The 23,221-nt window shown below is 43.2% G+C and overlaps 1 protein-coding gene across 1 annotated transcript; it reads right to left on the bottom strand.

The window, feature by feature from the left end:
• Positions 1-17,213: 17,213 nt before the first annotated feature.
• LOC126390461 (protein phosphatase 1 regulatory subunit 29-like) lies at positions 17,214-22,713 on the bottom strand. Its single transcript, XM_050044779.1, has 4 exons — positions 22,522-22,713; positions 20,801-20,950; positions 19,547-20,541; positions 17,214-18,807 (listed from the first exon to the last, which is right to left on the bottom strand). Exons 1-4 carry the CDS (start codon positions 22,711-22,713, stop codon positions 17,214-17,216), a joined length of 2,931 nt encoding a protein of 976 aa, XP_049900736.1.
• Positions 22,714-23,221: the final 508 nt, after the last annotated feature.

The raw sequence follows: 23,221 nt of genomic DNA, 5'->3' as shown, positions 1-23,221 counted from the left end.
ATTTTCCATTTTCTTACATTTCATGCCTGTCCTCCAACTCACTGCCAGCCAGGGAGCATCTCTCATGAGGGGCAGTTTGTATTTTTCATGGCCAATATTAGAAAATATCAGTTAGTTAAACAATGCAACAATCAATGTCTCCTCGGTTAAGGCCACAACTTTGCTGGTCAAAGTTCACCAAAGTTGAACTCTATGCAATGCAAAAATGCAAATTTGCTCTGCCACTGGAGGTGAATATTTTATCTGTTCCTCTGCTTGCACTGAATGGAAGTGAACAGGAGGCGAATATTCACTGGTGTTTCACTTTTGTCTGACCATGCCCTAAGACATCCTAATGGGCAACACACACTGGGGGTGTCTTCAGAGGCTTCATTGCCAGTTAATGCATGTGGACTTTTTGGAATACACCACTGTCAACACGACAAGGCCCCAGAAGACTACTGAACCTCAACTTCTTTTGTCTGTGAGATACTCTCTGCATGAAGCGATCATCAGTTTCTCCATGGATTTTCTGTTACTAAAGTTTGACTTTCTGTCTGCGGTGCGTGTTACTTTTCTTTGTCTGTTGCAGTTGCCTGAAAACTTCAACTCAGCACCCTGTATGGCAGATTATGTACTTATCCAGAGAAAGCCCAAACAGAACCAGCTTTCAAAACCTTTGTGTAGATAGAGAGCAGTAAAATGGACATTGATTTATATGAAAATGTCACAGATACTTGAATGTTTCAATCTTTCGAGTCATAGATGGCATCCAAAGTAGAATGAAAGCAACGATAACAGATGTCAGGGGAAATGGCTTGCCAAAAAAGTGTCAGTCTCACAATATTTAAGTTCATGGCGTGCTCCGGATCAGCCCCACTGAGGGACCAACAATCTTTTACCCCCTTGCCACCGATCCTTTTCCACTCTGCTTTCGCCCATGCAGATTTCCTTGCTCTGCTATCATCTTGCTCACAAGTAACATGATTGTTAGTCTTTGTTGATGCAGCTTTCCAAAACCTTTTATTCACCTACTTCCTGTCTGTAATGATCTCTAAACAGATATCCAACAGGATATCCGTTAAGTCATCTCCTCTTGTGCTATCCTCCAGTCATTTCCCCTTCTGATTTTCTTTGCTTTAACCCCTGATCCACTCTCTCTGTCTGTCTTATCACAGAAGATAAAGCGTGCAGCCCTGACTCTGATGCTAGTATCTACCTTTGCAATCATTTCGTCCCCTCAATTGTTCCCCTCTTTTTTCTCTTCTTTTCATATCGCTTCATATTTTCCCTCATTTAATTTCTCTCAGCCATCCTTTTGCCATTACCTCTTCATTTCTACATCGCCATCTCTATCACAAGTGTCACCTTCCCTTCCCTTTGCAACACACCTACTTGTTTGTTTTCTTTGATCTAAACTGCGGCAGAAAAGTTGATTCTTTTTGAATGTTTGTATTTGATGTGTTGCAAACAAACCTGGGCTTTGTAAAAACGACTCACAAATAGCTCATTTACTGGGTAAAGTTTAGTTATCTCCATGCAGGTACTGGGCATCTTGCTTTTCAGATCATCGAACATGTGAGATCCCGTCACCTTTTAGACGTCAGAATTGACAATTTTGTAACTTTCCAAAACCAACAACCCAAGGAGTATGCCCAACTCATGCTGTGATTGTCGATTTCTCTCTCAAGCTCTTGTCGTTTTTTTGTCTACAAATGAGTGTAACAAAATGAATGCCTCTAAGGAGAGACTCTCCAAATGTGCGCCTCATTATCCTCATTTGTACGATTCATTGCCTCTTGCCGGAGTGTGTCCATTCAGAACAGATTAAAACACTTTCGCCTTTAGACATGGTTGGACGACACTCACGTTTGTACTTAAGTACATGAACGTTTCAAGCATAGCCCGGTCTTAAGTCCTCTGCCACGCTTTCATTAATCTCGCTCTTACTCCTCCCTTCTCTCTCAGCTTCTTTTCCTCTCCTTTCCCTCCTTGGCCAGCTCTTAACCTTCCATCAGCGGAAGTTCTGTAACCTTACCCTTCTTCCTTTTGGGTTTCAATCTAAACACCTCCTCTCTCTATCTCCTCCTGTTCTTTCATTTCCTTCTACAAAACCCTCTGACACATCACCTTTCTCCAATATTTACACTTCCTGTCATGCTTGAGTATATGTGAAACTGGTAGAATTTGCTGCAAATAAAGTGAGAAGATCTAATCACGTTGATGGTGTGAGATAGGCAGAGAGACAGCGAGCCCTAAAGTCTTTAACAGCATCGCTCAAGCAAAACCTTGCTCTTGCGCTGGTGTATATTGGTACACAACGTGCTTAACACACTACGTGCTCGCTCTGCTATCCCCCTTTGTAAGCCAAGAACACGAGTCTTGGGGGCTTAACGTCCTCCCTCGGAGCTTGAGCTAAAAGGTTTTATTGAGCTTTTATCCGGCCACAAAGTAACACTAGGCTGTGCGTGACAACTGTATCTTTAATAAGCGATGTGAGGGCCATGAACCGATGATTCATTTTCAACAAGTCTGGGCTTGAGAGCATCTCAGTTGTCAGTGTAAGACGTGGGTAGACTCAGGACAACAAGACAAGCTTGGAGAACTAAAGCTGCCTGAAACTAACACACTGGAGTACGGTTAAAAAGACAGGTGTGCAGTGTTCCACTTTTAATCAGGTGGCTTATGCAAAAGGGAATTGCCAGTGTATTACTTTGTGTTTAATCAGGCAGGTTTATACATTAGAGGGTTATAAAAAAAAAAAAGACAGTTGCCCATTTAATCAGGCTGCCTTTCACATAATACGAGTTTATAAGAAGACAGATGTATACCGTTGTTTGTTCAGTGAGGCAGCCATTTAAATTAGAGCCCTGTCCAAACACAAAGCAGCAGCAGTGTTGATTTTTACAGTGCAGCTTCGATAAAAGTCAGCACAGCGCACAGACACAGAGACCGTCTTATCGAATCAAATGATTCAAAGCTTGGTTGTCAGAGGAGCATGCAGATTATGGGTATGATCGCAGCTGATGGGAGATGACATCACTGCCTCGAGGCTACAATTTTCTAGAATATCGTCTGAATTAGCCTTCAACTGTAAAAAAATAATGATGCTCACGTTTAATCGCGCAGAAACAGATTTCAATAGGACAGGGTTCCCCAGGGCATGAGACGTTTGATGTTTACCTCTTTGAGGTTCTGATCTGACATTTTCATGGCTGTCCAGACCGGTCGACACCAGACAGGCGGAAGAAAATCTCAGATCAGATATTCTTACTGTAGCTTGTGTGCAACTTTTCTTTTTAAAGCATGGCCCATGTAAAATGAGTTAATTCTCTATTCTATTCAGGGTCCCGGGGGGCTGAAGTCTGTCCCAGCTGACACTGGGTGAGGCAGGGAACACCCTGGACAGGTCGCCAGTCACATCACAAGCATTCTGACTCACATTAACACTGTGAGGTCAAATTTGTATTACTGTCATTAGAGTCTGTAACGGCGTCAGTTTTGCATTTTAACAGGCTGTCTGACACCAATATTAAGAGATGACAATATTCTACATATAGCTTACACTTCAACTAATGTTAATATTTTTAGGTGGCCCAATTTTAATGTGGCTAAAATATGTTTTGCTACATCCACAGTCACCAAACTCCTTTGTCTTATGCCCTTCAAATGGCTTATTGAGGATATTCTGTTCAATCTAATTTAGTAAAGTTGTAAAATACTTAGTTGTAAAATGCTTCCAGTATAATAAAAGACATCCCTTCCCTACATTCACACGTAGCACCCACTTAGTGTTGTCTCTACGGCCCCTTTCCCTCAGGACAAAAAGCCCACTAACACTTGCTAACATCTGGCTTTTGTATTTAATGGGAATTGTTGCAAGCGACATTTACTCCCCGGTCAAATGGCTCTGCAGTAGTCATGGATATTTACTGGCTCCAGCTCCAGTTGGCTCCGATTGGCTGTGATGGAAATACAACACAGGTGGACACACTAACAGGCCATCACAAAATACCATCTCCACCCAAGCAGCACTCGAATATCAAACCAAATTTACCAAGGCTGAAAGAATGAGTGAATAAGAAAGAAATATTTTTTAAAAAGTAACCACCATAGCACGATGGCCTCCATGCTACCTGTTTACTAGCCTGTTTTCTACCCTGTCTGTGACGTCAACCACACCAAGAAAACAAAAAACAGAAAGGCATGCTCTTCTGCTGCAGAGCTGTGTACATGGCTGTAGCCTACTGGCAACGGGCACTTTAAGGTGTTTACAGGTTTAAAAAAAGCAATTTAGAGTAAGCAATTAACCTGACCTGCAAGTCTTAGCGCTTTGGGAAAGAGCCAGAGAACCCAAAGAAAACCAAAGCTGACATGGACACCAAAGCTGACACCATGAAAACTTCATACAGATGGGCCCCAGCTGGCTGGCAGGTTTGAGCCCCTTAGTGCTAACCACTTCACCACTGTGCTGCTTTGTAAATTGTTATTATATCTTATATTATACTGTAAGTTTATTATGTAAGTTGTTAACCTCTGCTCTACAGGCAGAGGTAAGAGGGGTTGTCATGCCACACTTTTGCCCACCCAGAGGGAAAATCCACTACTTTCACCTCAATGAAAATAATATTGTTCTTCCTCTTATGGATTTCAGTTATTTTTCTATCTTTCCATGTAACCTCTCCATATTGTTGCCCTCTGTCTCCCACTTTATCTCCACTCCGATCCTTTCTCTCATGTCCAATTGATAGATGCTGGTGTAGAAAGGTCATTAAAATATTACATGTGTGTGCATGCGCGCACTTGTAGGTATACACATATGGGTATCTGGATGTGTGTAAGTGCGTGTCTGCATCCCGCTGCAATATTCACCATCCTGTACTTTCTTTGCCACGACGGCAGAAGGCAATTAATGAGAGCCTGTGTTCTTATCTGCTACCGAGCAACCTTGACTGTTCCGCCCGTCGCCCCAGGCAACCACTGCTGCTGCCTGTAATCGATTGCTCGGCAACCAGGGACCGCGGCGTGACATTGCAATGAACCACTGACCCACTGCGCTGTGAGAGGCGGGGAAGTAAAACATCTCTGGTATAATCGACGGATATGATGTTATGATATTTTCAGCTACTGTGGAGTTTGGTGGAAGGGAAAACAAAGAACATTTAAAGGATTTACTGTAAATGTTACCAGTAAATGTCAAGTTTGGGGTCAGTGCCTGTAATCCAAGAGCGAGGGCCTGTTTTAAGAGCTGCCATTTTGTTTAACAGCAGGGTTCCTGAGGCATTTTATAACCGAGGCGGGTCTCCTCGCCTGAAATAAAAGCCACTTTCGTAACGTCAGATGAAATTATTGTACTTTTATGAAATAAAATTAACCGTCAGTGAAAGACGAGCCCTCCACGATATCACACTGCAGAGGCCGTGTGTGTAATGAGTGGAGCAAATGCTTAGACCATCATATAGTAGCTAAATTGATCTTGAGAGACAAGATGTGTCAGACTCAGCTCATCAGATAACAGTGTTGGCAGAGGAGGTTAGTTACAGTGTAGTGTGATCAATCAGATGAATTTCCTGGGGGAAACCCTGACCATCCACATGGGGGGAACAGCAATCAAAGGGAAAAGAGATTACACACTGCAACACATTTTGACAAAAGGGAATCACTTTTCTTTTTACCAACTGGAAACTCTAGCTCTCAGCATAGAGATTGCTGCTTCCACCTACACATATTGTGAGCACCAGATGAATTCAAGTGGGCAATTTCAGTGACGGGTGTAAAAGTAATTTTGGAAAATGGAGGACATTGCTAACTGATATAACAGGAGATGAGACAGATTTAGGGAAAGAGAATGCACCAAGAAATGTTAATGGAACAGACTGAAGGTTATCCAAGACATCAGTAAAGTCGACCCCATTCACAAAATCCAGGACACAGGACGGTCACAGCATCAACCACCCACTTCTTAACATCTTTCTAGACCCAGGCATCTGCTTGGTCTGTAGCTGCCTTCCACCACTCTCACTATTTGGATGCCTCTTATTAAATTTGCAGCGTCTGTTCACCCTCGGGAACGACCGAAAGCATTTCCCTCGGATCATGTTCCAGAGTAAGTAATTGCCAAAGCAATTGTTATTTAAGTGATGCTCAAGGAACAAGGGGTGGCGTGCTGCTGCTGTTTCCCACTATTGTTAATATTTTAATGCACCACGCTATATTCTGCTGGGACTAAATGACTCCGGTGTTGTCAGACAATTGGATAATACCGTCTTTTTGTTGGTATTTTGGGACGTCTCTGAAGTTTTCACCACTTGGATACCCCTCTAGTTAACAGGCATTTGGCTGGGAGTTGTTGCTTTTTCATGTAGCTATTATTTTACCAAGAAAAATATAACAAGGAATGCATTGTTGTTAAAAGGATGAACACCAGAGGCTTCATAATGGTATTCACACATTGTGATTTACTGACTCAAATGAGTGCTGATACTACTAAACCAGCTGTCAAAACGGTTTTCCTCTACACCCCATACAACCAAGATAAAACTAAAGGGGGGGATCACCTACACTCATTAAATAAATACTCATTTGGGAAAATTAACAGTAATGAAACTGTGGAATATTAGCAACTAGTCCATACCCATTGGCAGCTTTGTCACCTTCTACCTGTGCCAATCCTCAATGCCTATGTGCAGTTTCACATAGATTGACCACGTCAGTGAGTAGAAAAACATGGGACAGACAGAATGACTGACTGACAGAATGACACACTGACAGTTTCCATGATTATGTACAGCATACCATACCATGACTTAGTCATACCAAAAATTTGAAAAATAAGAAAACATTGGTCCACAGGGGGAGCCACAGCGATCGGTCGCATTTTAGCCATTTTTAAGCATTATTCTGTTGTTATAGCGCCACCCANAGAGGGAACTTTAGATATTGGTCCCTAGATTATGTTCACCCAGTTTCATGCAGATCGGTCAAATTTCACATGGATTGACCAAGTCAGTGAGGAGAAAAACGTGGAACAGACACACACACAGAGTTTTCGTCATTATATAGTAAGATTAGTGGATTAAAACCCAAATATCACTCTATGTTTTGGAGGATCCCTTGTTTCTTTGACTAGGCTCCTATTTCGGACTCAGTCATTATGAGCTGCAACCAGCAGCTCAATAGCTTACTCTGTTGGTCAGTTTGGACAATAAAAATGCCCCCACCTTTCAGCAGTTGCTGTTTTTGCCCTAGGAGTCTGACAGTCGGCATGGAGGCCAAGTGTGTCTCCATATTTCTGTTCATGCCAATAGGCTACGATTGTGAGTGAGGGGAAGGATGAGGTCACTGGGAGTGGCCTTTCACAAATAGGTACATGATTTCCAAATGGACTTAAAGACTTGCAAAAGATTTTGGGGAATGAATGGTCATGAACCAAAGGACACCTGATTAACTGTTGATGCCATCTGGCCAAAAGGGACAACGCATGGATCCATACGCGTACATGGTTGTAGCTATTGCAAATTCATGCTTCATTTGTTGACACTTTGACTTTTATTCTTTTATTTTATACCCATGTTACTCTATTTAATCTTGTTTCTATTTTCTATTTTGTAGCTCATAAAGGGTGTTTTTAATTGTTGAATTGTCGATGCTTTTGATGCTTGATGTTTTGATGCTTTGAATTGCCTCGTCGCCAAAATGTGCTATATATAGAATTGCCATGCCTTGCGTGAAAAGACCATCCAACATTAACTGGTTCTCAAAACAAGTATTGTCTGTGTAGCCAAAGTATATTGCTCATTTGTTTGTACCAGACCTCCATTGTTGACCAAAAACTATTGCATTGAACCTCATTGTTGCACTGGATGATGATTAATATGGGCACTGTAGTCTATTTTGTTTCAAGCATACATAAACTATTCTGAATACTCAAGAGAGCCCAAAATCTGTTAATACAAATAGTCCCTGAAAATACAACTTTCATTACAGTGCCCAGCTGTTTTAAGAAATACCTGAGTCTTTTTTAAAAAACATAAAACTATGCAGACTATTTATAACATGGATTAATATCACTGGAGCCAATGGGCTTCAGCCATAGACAGAAATTGAAAAGTGTTTAGAGACGGAGTAGCACATGGTTGGTTTGGTCTTATCATGGAATTTACTGACAACAGAAATATAATCACACCAGTCTTATCTTTTTTGGGGGGAAGTGAATTCATATCTGGGAGCTGCAGCAACAGTCCAACTGATGTGCAGGTGCATCAGAGACGTTTTCAGCCTCAGTGCCTTGCTCAAGGATATTTCTGACCCCCAACAAGCCAGTCAAACTGCAGACTCTATGTACAATTGTGCCTGTCTTGCAGTGCTGTGTGTCAAGGTCACTCACACAAAGGGATTTAACAGTGGGAGATTAAGATGACCTGTGAAGCATCTAGTAGCGCAGACACCACAGTTTACTTTGTGGACTTGTGCCAGATAAGCTTTTCTAAACTCTCTTTTCTTTTAAGTTTTTCTCTCTTGTGTCACCATACTTTTCGTCACTTGTCTTCTTCATTCTCTACCTCTCCTCTTTTTCTCTTGACTCTCTGAACCAAAAGTCGGTAAACAGCTGTGGTGGAGCCTCCCCTTTACTTCACCCAGTTTTGTGTGGGGTCTGTCAGACAATTATTTTGCTTCTGCCCCCCGCTGCAGGGCAGGAGCTGGGGCAACTAGCACGCCACGCTAGTTGTCAAAGTGCAAGCAGACCTGCTGCGCTAATGCTAATCAGGCAACAAGGGGCAGGATGGTCAGGAGTAAAAGCATTACAGAAAAAGGAAGAAAGGGAGTTCACTCAACTGAGAGGATGAAGGGATGACGGTGATGTGTTAGGGGGGAGGTGGTGCATGCATGAATAAGTCTGAAATTATAGGATGAGAGATTCTTGTGTTGGTGAACAATGTGTGTGTGCAGGCGTGGCAGTGTGTAATTACAATCAGTGCTCGTGTCAGACATGAAATCCTTGTGTATGGCTGATTGTTTGCGTTCTGGGTATGGGAGTGTGTGCCAATGAAATGTGTGTATGAAAAGGGCAGCATGCAATTACAAGCCATGCTTGTGTGACAGAGCAAGAGAAAAAGTGTGTGTATGTGTGTGTGTGTCAGAGAGTGACAGCAAGCAAGTGAATGAGCACAGCCTCATTGGAGAGCCCCGCAGACTGAAAGGCAGATTAATTGAAAATGCTTCAGATACGCAGCCTCAGCCGTCACTCCCACGACAGAACGGACCTTCATAACAAATCCCTCAAACACAAACACACACACACACACACACACACACACACACACACTCATACCATTATGAATGCTACCGGGTCTCATGTTGAGAATGCACTCATGCAGAGCTGCACTGTCAGACACCACAGGTTATTTGAAAGCAAATAAAATGCGCGTGCACACTGTCGCACACACGGGAAAGTACACAAGCACTGAGAAACAATCACACACACATACATAAATGCATCAGATCATACTAAGTCTTACAGCAGAGCCAGTTCAATCTTCCAAAAAGACACTCAAACTCTCCCGCTGTCTTTTTTTTTTCCTTCTCCCTGCCTCTCCTGAAAAACAGGGTCCTTGAAAAGGCCAGTGGTGACAGGCATATTATCAGCTTCTCAACACAGCTCCCAGTGTGTGTGTGTGTGTGTGTAGATGTGCCTGTATCCATAAAGCTGAAGACCAAAAGAAAACCTACAAAATTCTAGCTGACCAAAATCTGAATCTAATTCTAAATATTCACATATAAATACGCTCCTATTAGTCGGTTAAAAATTGTGCTCTCAGTAAATCATTGTATCGCCTTGAAGGAGGTGTTTGCAAAGCAAAGGGCTTCTACGGTTGTGGGGAAATTGTAATATGTAATTGAACATGTGTGACTACCCCGAGTTGTAACTGTAAAGCCAGACAGATCAGAAGGACCCATGAGAACTCCAAATATGACATTCACAATAAGCAATCTCATTCCACACAAAGATAACAGATTAGAACAGATCATGAGAACTTTAACACTGAAAATACAGTTGAGAAAAATAATGCATGAATTATACAGAGAAGTAAATACATAACAATGAAAACAACAACAAAAGAAATGACACTTTAAAGACACTAAGTTCATTTCTACAGATGTTTGGTTCCACTCCGCCTGCACATAAAACTCGCCATTTTGGCACTTTTTAAGACCATTTGTGTCTGTAAACGTGGATAGAAATATTCAGTCCATATTTTATGTGGGCAGGTGTGAATATGGTATGTTTTGTGTGTGTGGGAAGGTGTTTGTGTGTATAGGTGTGTGTGTGTTTGTGTGTGTTATGTATACTCAGTTATGCGTGGGAAGGTTGTATGTGTTCTCACATTTCATGTCCATAATAGTGTAACTAATCTATTCAAACACGTACAGTATATTCATTGATTCTCTACATTAGTATCTGTGCGTGTGCGGTTGTGTGAGTGTGTGTTTGTCACAGTTGGCCTCCGGTAGAAACTCCTCCACTTCTGTTGTATGTTGGATTCACAAGGGAACTCCCTTGGTCAGTCTTTGTCATTCGGTCGACGATGAGTCAGAATGATCAACCCGCAAATGAATCGACGGATTAACAGCTCAACCTCAACAGCAGACAGACAGTATTGTTTGCAGTTTAACCGCAGTCCTGCTTCCTCTTTAGTGCCAGTAGAGCTAGCCGGGGCCAAGATAAACTTAGCTGGTCTTATAGGGGTTAGTGTGTAGCTTTCAGTAAGATACAAATACGTCACTTACATGTGCAGCAGAGTTTCATAGTGGTTACAATCTAAATCAAAGTGTAAAAAGTACCCACACATGTACCTCTGCATCATGTGTCCCTTAGCCCATGGCCTAATCTTCCAAAGTACAGCAGTTTGCTTGACTCAATCTTAAAGTAAAGATGAAACACTGACTTGTTCACCAGTAGGGCAGGCCCATCTTTCAACAAGCTGTTGGTGACCCAACAGGAAATTTTTGTCTCTGTTCTTTTGTCCACCAGTAAGAGTTGTTGAGGTAGGCTTGGTAAACTTGGTACGGTAAAACTTGTTTTCTCCCTTGATGACCGGTTTGTCGTCTGACAATAATGACCAGTGTATGAGATATTTTAAGTAGAGTAGGTGACAGAAGTACAGGAGGTCACTTTTTGGCAGTGGCGTTTTAGAGGTGGGTCCTGGTGTAAGTCCACCTTACTTGATGTTTTGATGCAAGAATTGGAGTTTGGGATTACTTTAATCTAATTTGGAGAGGAGGCATTACAAAATTGGTGAAGTGTAAACAGTAAAACTTTTGGTTTCTGATCTAAGGCGAAGCTAACATCGTCAACAAGCATGACATTTTAAGTAATATTTTTCACTGAGGAGGAAGCTCCCAAGTGACCCTGACAGCTCTTCTGATGATGAGTCATATCGTTATTTAATTAACTGATGCTTCAGTATGCAGGGGATGCCTGCGTTTGACTTGAGATGTGCACATATCTGCTGGGATAGGCTAGATGTGTCAGCTGCTGTTATGAGCATCTCACACTGTTGTTTTGGTCCGACATCTTCATAAAGACAATGGTAGAGCACATACGTCATGTGGAGAAGTTTTTTGTGCTGCTTGTCAGCTGTACAGCAACCTTCCAAAGAATGCAGTCATGCATCACCCAATGCACTGACTTTAAAGTTCAGACATCCTTTCACTTTCGCCGCCGTTGCCCGACTCCATGGGACCAGGTCTCACCACTTTACTTGGCCTTATTGGTTAAAAAAGCATTAGCAATTGGGTTTTAAACTGTTAAACTGTTCTTGCGATGTCACCAACTAGCTTGTTGAAAGATGGCTGCACCCTGCTGGCAAAGAAGTCAATGCTATCTAGTTTTCTGGCTAATCTAGATGAATACCAAGTTTAATTGCAGTTCCATATCTTGTCTAAATCAAACAAACCACAGTTATACTGTTCAGTGTTTCATTTCCACTTTAAAACTCCATTTGAGTAAAATGTCCATGGCACTGCCACACCGCTAAAAGGTGAGGATACTGATTTGTCGTGACCGGTTCTTTACCATAATTGGATTAACATGTTCAAAACTGCATTATCATTGTGTTTATAATGTATAAGAAAAAGTAAAGTATACAACTTAAACTACAAAATTGCTTTAACTTTAAGATCAGCAGGATGTGAGTGACTGTTAAATGTAAAAGTAGCTGTAATGAACCATTAATTAAGCCCTGGCTAGTCCTGTTTAGCCCTACAGTGGAAAGCAGGACCGCCCCACCCTGTTACACAATAGCACAAAAATACTTATCTTCAAATTGCACCAAACTGCAGCTCCTGAAATGTATCTGATGTAAAAAGATATTATATCTTACATGTTTACAACATAAATATATTATTCTGTTTCGCAGAATGCACAATTTTGTAAGGGGAGATAAATGCACCAGGGCAAAGTTGGAGATTAAATCCTAGGGACATTTTCTGGATTCTCTTTATCGCATTACTCCTGTCCCAAGACTGCCACTATCCGCACTGATATTAAACTCCAAGGGAAGTGACAAAAAGTTGTGTTCACAGCCCCGCTTCAATGTACCATTAACTTTTTTTTAATGGTGAAGGAGGAGGGGGCATAAGGGGACAGGAAGAGGAATGCTTCTGGGTTTACTCCTGCAGGTGTGAAACTAGCCTCTATCCGTACAATGTTTTAATGTTTATGGCATTAAAACAAAGTCCATATTTCCACCTCTGCAGACCTTATCATATGGATTCAAGAGTTTAATTAAACAGGAGCGTAGAAACCCCACTGCCATTCCCAGGGAACCATTGCAAGTCTATAGCTTCTCTGCCAGAGGTTCGCATTGAGAGCAACAACAACTCCAAAGGGAGGCAATGGAGAGGGCTGTTCATGATTTTCCATGACTATTAATTTGTGTTTTTCAATAAGCCCAAACTTCAAAAACTTAGAAAACTGAAATGAGAAACCACAATTGTGTAGCAAGGAGTCCCCGAGGCAGCCAGCAATATTGTGTAGAACACAGTAAAACCCCCATGAATTCGTTGGAGGCGTATAGAAACCATCTACACTAGTTCTTAGATTAATAAAATGCGTGTTGCCTATACACCAGAGCTGTTCTGCCCAAAGTACCCGTTAATCAGAAACACCATAATCTTGACGTTAACTTAAATTTCTCTGCACTTAGACTCTCTATGACCCCGACTTGGGAAAACGAGGCCCAGTGAATGATCTTATTATTTCGTTTGGAGCAGACACCATGCCTGATTACCAGTTCCAATGTACTTCTGGGATTCACAGCTCTGGACAGAGAGGGTTTGACTCTACTCCTCAGAGACTGCCACAAGTTGTTCAGTCTCAATTTTTCCCTGTTATGTTTTCTTTTGGAAGTCTGGGACTGTCACAGATTCCTTCACACGGATTCATCATTGTTGTTAATTGGCCAGACTGAACAGAGCCACACAGGAAAACCCTAAGGTACAGTATCTGTACATCTATCAGTCTCAATCTGTGGACTCTGGCCCCTGAGGACTGGAGTCAGACACCCTTCATTGTAAGGGAGGAAAACCCTTGCTATCAAATGAAAAAGCCTCTGTGGATGAATACATACTTAAGGAAAGACAGGAAAAATATTAATTGAGGAAGAGGAGCAAGGCTTGGCTCTATGTTCGAAATTAATTGTGCTAAAGTAGTGATGCCTTTAAACAAACTGGGCAGAGCAGAATCAAGGCTGTTTGGAGAACAAGTAAATTAAAGAGTTAGTATATATATTTAAACAAAAGTACAAGGGCTCATATAGGAACACTGGACTATTGGACAGAAATGACTAATGACCTCCAGCGAATTATGACAATCGGACACACTGTGCTTATGAATAACTGAGCTAATGTTATTCCGTACATCTAGGGAAAGGCCTTCGGGGTATATGCAGGTAACCTCAGCTCGATTCCCCCCATTCTTCCAAATGAAGCCATTATTTTTTAAAAAGCTTCCACCTCTCCGTAGCCTGTGGTACTAATCTAAAACTAATTGATTGGTGATTCCTTAGACCTAACACGTAGGCAAGCTGCCAGTGGAATTTGAACAATGGGCCAAAATAGAAAACTGGGCTCTTTATAAAAATGGGAGCTGTCCAACTGAGTGCCCAAGGGAATTTGCTCTGTTTTTTATTTGGTCCCACCAGCCCAAATTAAGTTCTATTGATCTGATAGCAGAGTAATGGCACGCCTTTGACATCCCATTGTGAACGCTAGTGGGTCTATTGGATTGGCTGCCACAGATGACAGAGAGGTCAGAGGGAAAGTCATTATTCATATGAAACACAATGGAACATCAAAAGCAAAAACAGTGGGTAGATTACTGCAGCATAATTAAATGGGTGGTTCACCCAAATCATAAAACATATTTTCTCATCTACCCCTCAAGGTAGCTAGTTGTTCAGATAGTTTTCATTTGATTTTCCCAGATTTCTAGATATCTGTTTGAGATTTCTGCCACTACTAGGCCTAGATAAAAACTCCAGTAAAGCATGCTATTTATGCATATGAACATAATCTGCTGTTACTTCACAACAGATTTATCTCCTGACCTTCTAAATAGAGCCCATTCTATAGACAGGTCTTTATAGGTCAAAGGGTAAAAGCCACCCTTCGCTTTCACTTTCCCCATCAAACTCACACCTCGAACAGCGGGTGAATTCAAGCCCTGTCAAAACGATGATACATCAGAGTTAGCCCAGTGGAAAATCAAATAGAAATGCATTACTTCCAGGCCTGAAACACCGGCCCTTCCTTACCAATCTGACTCAGAAGAGAAAGAATAACGCCCAGGAGGTTAGCTTCCACTCCAGCTCACCTTGGCTTACTCATAACCTGCACTGTCATGGTGAAGCATAAATCTGACCTTAGTTTTTTTAGACTGTTTGTCTGAGGACAATCCCTGTCTGCGCGAGTTAGAGGCAACAGAGAGGTGGAACATGGTTAAGCATCTGATGAGAGGCAGGGACAGAAAGAAAGATAGGCAGACGAAGGCAGCCGTCATTAATTTCAATCAGGCTCCCAGTCTGGCAGAGTTAATAATATCAGCACGCTCTTTTGACCTCAGACGATGGTACGACATCAACCTCCGCAAATTACTCATTAATTTACCCCATTAAGTTGGACAGAGGTGGCGGGCAGGGGAAAAAAACACGGGGGAGATTGAATTAATTAGACATTTTAAAACAGAATTTATACCTTTTTCAATTGAGATGTATCACAGCAGAGGAAGAGGTCAGGGTGGCAGTGGTGAGGATAGGAAGAGTGGGCAGAAAAAGACACGGACGGCTGGCTGAAATTAATATTTTGACAGCATGGATTCTGATGCAGAGGGAGTGCATAAAGATAATTCATATGGATGAGAAGCACTTGTGTTTTGAATATCTAAAACGTTCCTACGGTTAGAATCATCAGCATTTGTGCCTCTGTGTACAAATGCAACTGAGAAAAAGATCTGTCTCATATCAAAGTCTCTTGTTTGGTGTGTAATAATACCAAGCCTTGCTCCTATTTGTTTCAACAGATTTCATTTAACACTCGTACAGTCAAACCCAAATCTTAAAAAAAACAAAAAAAACAACTTAAACCAAAGCAGTTACACATTCTTGCTCCTTGCAACTATGTTATTCTCCATATGGGAAAGGAAAAGCAGATAAAAATGTAATAGAAACTTGTGATATCATACCTCTGAAGGGCACTTTGGTCCATAGCAAGCTCCCGCCCAGAGCAAAGCAGGGTCATATGTACTGAGTGGAGAGTCATCCAGTCTGAGGCAGAGTACATCCCTTGAGCCTTCTGGTAGTCTCCTACCATCCATTGTATCTCTCTGTGTAGTGCAGGGAGCATTTGATATCTTTCAAGTTTGTATGCAGCCTCGCCTTGAGCTGATACAAGGACCCTATCTCGTCCCTTTAACGCCAGCATGCTCAAAATGAGATGCAGCAAACCTCTAACCTGCTCTCAGTCTGCCTCTATTCCTAAATGTGATTACCGGGTTCTTTAATATAGGAGCTAACACCTGTCTTGCCAACCTGCACAACCCACCCTAAAGTAATTTCTTCATGACTTGCACTATTGAAATGTAAATTTCCTACCTCATAGCTTCCCTTATCAAAAGAAATATGCTACACCTGTAAATAAGAAATGGGCTAGCAGACAAAATGCCTGCAGGTCTTGAAGGGGTTTACTGCACTCTATCTAGATAGACAGGCAGGCTGGGCCAAACACATTCATGTACACACACATACACAACTCCCCAACTTGACTGTTATCTATATGCAAAGCATCTCCACTAAGCTATCCACTTTGCTACCGTAGAGGAAACTGAGAATAATGGATAACTCTGCCCCGAACGTATTCTTCCACCCACACACACAATCACTCACACGAGCATGCACAAACTATATGCGTGCCCACACTCTGTTGAACATATGTAGTTAGGTGTTTCGAATCGATAAGCATGCTGAACACACAGCCTCCCCGACCTATTCTTACACTGGCTAATTGCCAGGAAGAACAATTAGGCCGATAAGTATCACTTAATGTCCTCCCCCAAAGAGGGAGATTCAGGCTACTCTAAAACAAACGCACCTAATTCCTCATCCTGCTCCCTCTCTCATTATCTCCCTAAATGATGCTTCTATAGGAGAGCAGGTGGTGGCGGTGCAGTGGAATGATTGTTTTGTGAATGGTGGTTTGATGGGATTAGAAGGGGTGGGGGACTGGGGGGCTTAAGTCATGAATGGGGCTGCTTCTGGTGAGATAGTTGAGCTACAGTGTACCAGTAATGAGGTAGAAGACATTTGCTTGTTACCACCTTTTCTTTGCTCATTAGTGGGGATTCAGCGGGTCTATAGAAGCCTGCGAGGACCAAAGTGCCCAGCATGAGGTAGTCTGGTCAGCTTGATTCTGGTCAATTATCACTCAGTATTGTGGTGAAAACAGCCAACCTCAGAAACAACCTCTTAAAAAGGCAATGGATTATCATAGAATCAGATCCAAAGAAAAATCACCCAATCAACTCTGAATCCAGCAGGGGATTGACCCATGTCACTGGACAGCTCAGAGGAAACTTCATCATCCGTCTTGCTACATTAACATCCATTCCCCTTTATTAGTCTGCTGTTGGCATCCAACCTCACAATCTCCCTTACAGCATTCAACTTAGCTTCATTGGCTCACAGCTTCTGCTGGGCTGAAACCCCCTTCCAGTAGTCCAAAATGTCGTGAAGGTCCTCGTCCTTGGCAAACTGCACCTTCTTCCGTAGGGCATGGCCTGCCGCTATATAAGATGCTTCCTCTCTGGGGCTTTTCTTGTAAGGCCGGAATCGCTCCCAGATCCGCAGTGTGCTCTCAGATGAATACTCTGGACTGGAGGAGTAGCCAGAGTTGTAGTTGTGGTGGCGAGAGGGTGAGAGCTGGGAGTAGGTGGCTGTGGCATCCCTCTTGGTGCGGCCCAGTGGCTTGAGGAATGAGGCCTTTTGGGCCGGAGAGGGAGAGTCGTTGCCGCCCTCATAGTAGAGTGCAGGAAAGGAGTGGCGGTGCTCAGAGCTGTGGTAGTCTGGTTGAACTTCCAAGTGGTGCTGCTGCTGTCCGGGGCCAACCACTGCACCCCCACCTCCACCTCCACCCCCACTTCCATTATTACATCCCATTCCGCCCCCATTCACACTCACCCCGCCACCATTTATGTTTCCCATCCCATTCCCGTTGCAGCCCCCCACTCCACCACCTCCTCCACTTCCACCACCTCCACTACAACCCACAGGGCTACTCTTTTCTGTTGGGTACTTGGGAGGATCACTGCGCTGCTCAGGAATATCCACACTGTACACCCTGTTGCTTTTGACAGATCCTGCAGCAGGGGCACCACAACGGTTCTTCACCACAGCAGTGTCGGCACTCAACTGCCTCTGGAGGGGCCGCACTGCATTAGCTGGGGGTGGGTCACGGTAAGGAGGGGACAGGAACCCCCCACCACTAATGCCCGGCCGCTCAGATAGGGGCATTACCAGGGGCACTGGGGCCATGGAAGGAGGGTGAGGTGGCTGATGTAGCTGAGGATGAGGATGAGGCTGAGGATGTGGCTGAGGATGTGGCTGAGGATGAGGCTGGGGGTGAGACTTTGGATGCACCTTTGGAGAGGAGGCCATGATCTGATCTCCAGGGTGGCCTGGAGAGAGAGGCAGGAGATTACGGGGAAGGGACGCAATGCAAGCTGGAGGCTGGGCGGAGGACACAGAGTTGCCATTGTCAGCTGTGGTTACAACATTAGCGGAGGCATCCAGCTTCAGGGCATCAATGCAGTTGTTGATGATCTGGTTCACCTTGTCCACCTCCTTGGCGATGGTGGAGATCTCTGATGCTGAGCCACGGCCATCATCATCTGAATCCTCCCCAGCCTCTGTCCCATTCTCAGCCCCACCTCGCATATCCACAACTACGTCCCCTCCTATCACCGCTCCTCCAGCTCCCACCCCTCCCTCCCTGCCTTCCCCCACCACTCCCGCCGTCCTCACATCCATGTAGTTGCCCTTGCCACCCATTGCCTCAGAGAAGGCAGTAGCCATTTTTTCCACCTGCGGCAAGGTGGAGAGGCGGGAAGAACTAGTGTTGGCTGAGCCGTGGAGCATGCCTGTGCTAGAGGAGGCAGACTGGGGCAGCTTGCCTCCTGCTCCTCCTGAATGGTGGTGCTGGTGATGAGCCTGCTCCTGGAGACGCTGCATGGCACCTGGGTCATTGGCCACTGCTGCAGCAGCCTCTGGGCCATACCTGAAGAGGGACACATTCTCTTTAACACAAATCATAGTTTCATTATCTCATCTCATTTTTGTGTACAACATTTTGCACATTATCCTAAAAAGCATTAGTGCAAAATTTTGTTGGACCTACTACGTTTTAAAAGTTAATTAGATTTAATATGTCCTCTCAGTGATGCCATGGGGTGACAGAATCCTTGCTGTTTTAATTAAAGCTCAAAGCTACTATGAAAAATAGCATGGCCTTCGATAAAGAGTGTGGTTTGGGGGAAACTGTTTGTAGTTAGAATAAATGAGGCTTTTCAGGATTTCATATCAAAAAGCAATGCAGCAAAACAACTAATGGACTGATGGCGTTAGCATAAATTGTTCCAAAGAAATAAATTTTACCCAAGAGATACCGTAGTTGTCATTTCTGTTGCGGCTGAACATGTCAGATGCAGTCACTGTCTTTGAAGTGGCTCTTCAACAATTCATTGTTATAAAAAAAGGTTTTCAATTTGGCTCTCAAGACTTCCACTTCAACCTGGGTATTTTAGGCCAAAACATGATCTTTTCTAACTACAACGAAGTGATTTCTGCATGTGGACCTAACCACACGTTAACCACAGCTTTGTTGAAAAATAAAGTTTCAGTGAATCTGCTAAATAATAAGATGCAAATGGAACGTATCTGTGGTTTGCAGCAACACAGAATGCCAGCATTTCTTCCTGGCGATAAGGTTGTAACAAATATTAAAAACTGTCTAGTACCTCATCTCCAAAATAGTTTTCTTCACGCTTATGGCTTTCTGCTTCTCTTCCTGGATGCGTCGCCGTCTGAGACAGTAATAGACCAATCCAAGCACAATGACCATGCCAAACAGACATCCCAAGATGGTCATGATGTAGTGGGTAGTTGTGGATGGTTTGGCTCGCTGGTCTCCTGGCTCCACAGCTCTTGTGGTAAAGGACAGGCAGGTGTGGTTGTAGCGCTGAGATTTGATCAAAGAAGCCACACAATAAGTGTAGTTCGTGTGTGGTTTTAGTTGGTCGAATTTGACTGTCTCCCTCGTCATTTTAAGGGGCTTGATATCCTCAACACAAGAGTTGTTGTACTGGGAGAGGATGTACATCTTACTGAATGGTCGTGGTATCTGCACAACTAGAGAAGCGGTGTAGAGGGAGACAGTTTGAAGCTTCATGGAAATCTGATGGCTGTAGGTGGGGTCAGCTGTGGACGAGATGGTTGGTTGATGGTACAGACCTTGATCTGGGTTGTCCAAACCCATGCCTGAACCATCTTGATCTGGTGTCTGGGAGGTCATCCCTGGAATTATCACACCATCGCGACACATGGATAAAAGAGTGTAACGGGCATTTCTTCCATGTCCGGGCAGCGGGCTCAAAAGTGGATAACCAGTCATTTCCAGAGGGGTTTCACACTGAAGGCGGTCGTAGGTGTGGGTGACATTGTTAAAAGAGTCCAACCAGGTAAGAAAGCTGTAGAGCTCACAGCCACAGTGGAAGGGGTTTCCTGCTAGTTCACATACCATCAGCCTGGTGAGGACAGTGAAGGTAGATGGGTCAAGACGGGACAACTTATTGGAAGATAAGTCCAGGCTGCTGAGGCTGGGGCACTCCCAGAAGGCATTGGTGGCAATGACCTCAATAAGGTTGTGCTGCAAGAAGAGGCACTGCATTCGACCCAGACCTCTCAACATGCCCTCAGTCAGGTTAGTCAGCTTGTTGTAGCCGAGCTGGAGAACCTGAGACAAAAAGAAAGAGTAACCCCTTGAAATTTTTAATAAAACATGACACAACAAAACTAATCGTTAAAATTTTGCTGCATGTCTTTTAAGGTATTCTCTTTCAATTTCCTTTAGTAGGATATGCATTATGAAGACTAGACTCATCACTCAGTCAGATTTCTGTAACTGTACAAACTTGGAAACTGGAGTTTTGTGAAACTTTAAATTAGAAATAAACAAATATATAAAAAACAGAGTTGTGTTCTTGGATGCAGACCTGTAGGTTTGCCTGTCCAGCAAAGGCCCCATCTTCAATGTAGCTGATCTCGTTCTTGGTAAGATTGAGGTCGGTAAGGTTTGTGAAGCGGTACATGGAGGTAAAAAGCACAGCCTTAAGTTTGTTCTCATTCAGCCTCAGGTCATGAACCTATGGAAGACGAGAAAGCAGATGATTTTGAGATGATACATTGCACCCTTTGGTAGCCATAGAGGAAGACCTAACTCTTTGTCAAAATAGCTGCCTAGAGCATATTGCACTTTGAAACATACAAGTTTGTTACCTAATGAGTATTTTCCCAATTATACATCTGGTCAAAATTCGTTTAGTTAATCCCAGCCTGTTTGCAGGCAGCTGAGCATCCCGCCTGAGATACCTAGAATTGGTAAATGTTGATACTAGGAGTGGAATGTAGTTGCTTGTTAACATTAAAAGTTCTGTGTACAACACACAGGCATTTTGCAGGTACAAACAAATATTTGATATGTAAAGGTTAGTTGAGTAATGGCGTCCTCAGCAAAGAATGGAGTTACGTTCCCTCTGTGTGTTGTAATTGAAGCTTCTCTGGTCATTATTATGGTATACAGTCTGATGCACGTAAGTGCATGTGGATCTCTGTGTGAGTATTCCACTAGCTCACTAATCGGCACCAATCTGCACTGTGCTCACACAGTGATTAATGAGCAGTTAATGCTGATTACCGCAATAGCATTGTCACAAAACGAAATGCTCACCCTGGTCGCACTATTAGCACCGTTAGCTGCTAGCTGCCAGCTCAGCCGCTTACATGTTGAGAACCATGTGCAGTCAATCACAGCTCAGACCAAATCATAGATATGCCCTGTATGTCATATACAGCTTTCTTAAAGCACCCAACTGTATTATTTTTCAGTTTTAATGCAACACATATCAGATGGTAACTGAAATACTTAGTACTTGTATTGTAATATATAACAGCAGGCCACTACATAAACAAATAGCATTGGCACAAAACATTAGCTAATTCAACTTGTCTTGGAGATATAATTAAGGCAGATCTAGAATAGCTAACAGCAGAATTCTTCAACATTTTCAAGGCCAAGGAGACCTTAGCTGAAAGATAGATGGAGCAGGGACCATCATCTACATATATTTTAGAAAATTAAGTTGTACTTGAGATAACTCTGAATAGTTTCGGGTCTTCTCTCATTTGTGCTTGCCTTTAGCTGCCAAGTCAACAGCAGTTAAAGTATGGCCAGGCGCATTACTGCAACCTCTGCACTTTTGCCATGGTTTGTGGTGGATGATACGTTAGTCTCTTTGTCCAAAAGTAACAAAACCATTAATTTTGGGTCACAAGAATTTCAGTACACTTAGAATTATAATACAGCTTCTTATTGCTGCTATTGTCACCTTCAGTGGACAATTGAATATAACCTTGGAAGTGAATTTGATTAAGAATAATGCAACATGCAGATTTATAATCTCAAAATGATTAAATTACATAAGGAATACTCAGTTGTGGCCATATCACAATCATAACAATCAAATAATAAATCACAAGTATTATACTGAGTGAACATAAGATCACTTGCAGCTTTGCAAAAGCCACTATCACTATTAATGGCATGCGCTCTGTGGCTGACACCATCATAGCTCAGAATGCATGAAGGCATATGGTTTAATAGAGGTGGCTACTGTGGTGGTATTAAAGGCCTACAGATAGATAAGTTCATACTGACCGTGCTGTTGATGTGCTGGGGGATGGTCTCGTATGGAGGCTGGTTCTGACTGCAGATAGCCAGCCAAACGTAGCCTTTATCCCCCTCTATCAGCCAGCAGTCCCCTTTCACCATGCCGGGCAGGTGGAGGAGTAACAGTGCAGGGAGCAGGAGGGAGAGAAACAGGGAGGACAAACGGAGTCTGCTGGCCATGGTTTGGATTAGGACTGTTTGAGATCGCCTCAGTAGAAAGGAGGAAAAGAAAGGAGCTGGAGGGAGGGAGGCAGCGAGCAGCAGTTTCAAATCAGGAAGGGCTGCAGGTCAGGGGCAAGCAGGCCAAATCTAAGTAGAGAGAAAGGTGAACGGAAGGGCGTCTTCGCGGTGATTAGAGCTGAGCTTGCAGCATTGCAGCATGTCCTGTCCCCATTTTAGGTGTTCCACGTCAAAGGGTTTTGGAGACTGTCATCCCAGCAGCTACTCATGGCCCCTGACAACCGTACGCCTTGACAAGACAGATGAGGATATACTCCTTCCCAGAGAAAGGCAGAAGGCCTATATAACAGAGAGAGAAATAGGTAAGGAGGGGGAGAGAGAGAGGGAGGGGAGGGAAGAGTATTAACATTAATAGTGATAGTGACAAAATGATTAAGAGTATGCAGAAAATTGTAATACAGTTCACATATCCCCAGATGGTTTTGAATTAATTGAGTTTAGGTCTCAT

This window comes from Epinephelus moara, chromosome 5, assembly GCF_006386435.1.
Source record: "Epinephelus moara isolate mb chromosome 5, YSFRI_EMoa_1.0, whole genome shotgun sequence".
NCBI lineage: Eukaryota > Metazoa > Chordata > Actinopteri > Perciformes > Serranidae > Epinephelus > Epinephelus moara.
The sequence above is the reverse complement of the archived record's forward strand: the minus strand, read 5'-3'. Positions and strand labels throughout refer to the sequence as shown.

Excerpts from the sequence above, each read along its gene's own strand:
- LOC126390461 (XM_050044779.1), bottom strand. The coding sequence starts at position 22,713 with ATGGCCAGCAGACTCCGTTTGTCCTCCCTGTTTCTCTCCCTCCTGCTC. Across the intron at positions 20,951-22,521 it reads CCCAGCACATCAACAGCACG|GTTCATGACCTGAGGCTGAA; the intron begins GTCAGTATGAAC and ends CGTCTTCCATAG. Across the intron at positions 20,542-20,800 it reads CTGGACAGGCAAACCTACAG|GTTCTCCAGCTCGGCTACAA; the intron begins GTCTGCATCCAA and ends TTTTTGTCTCAG.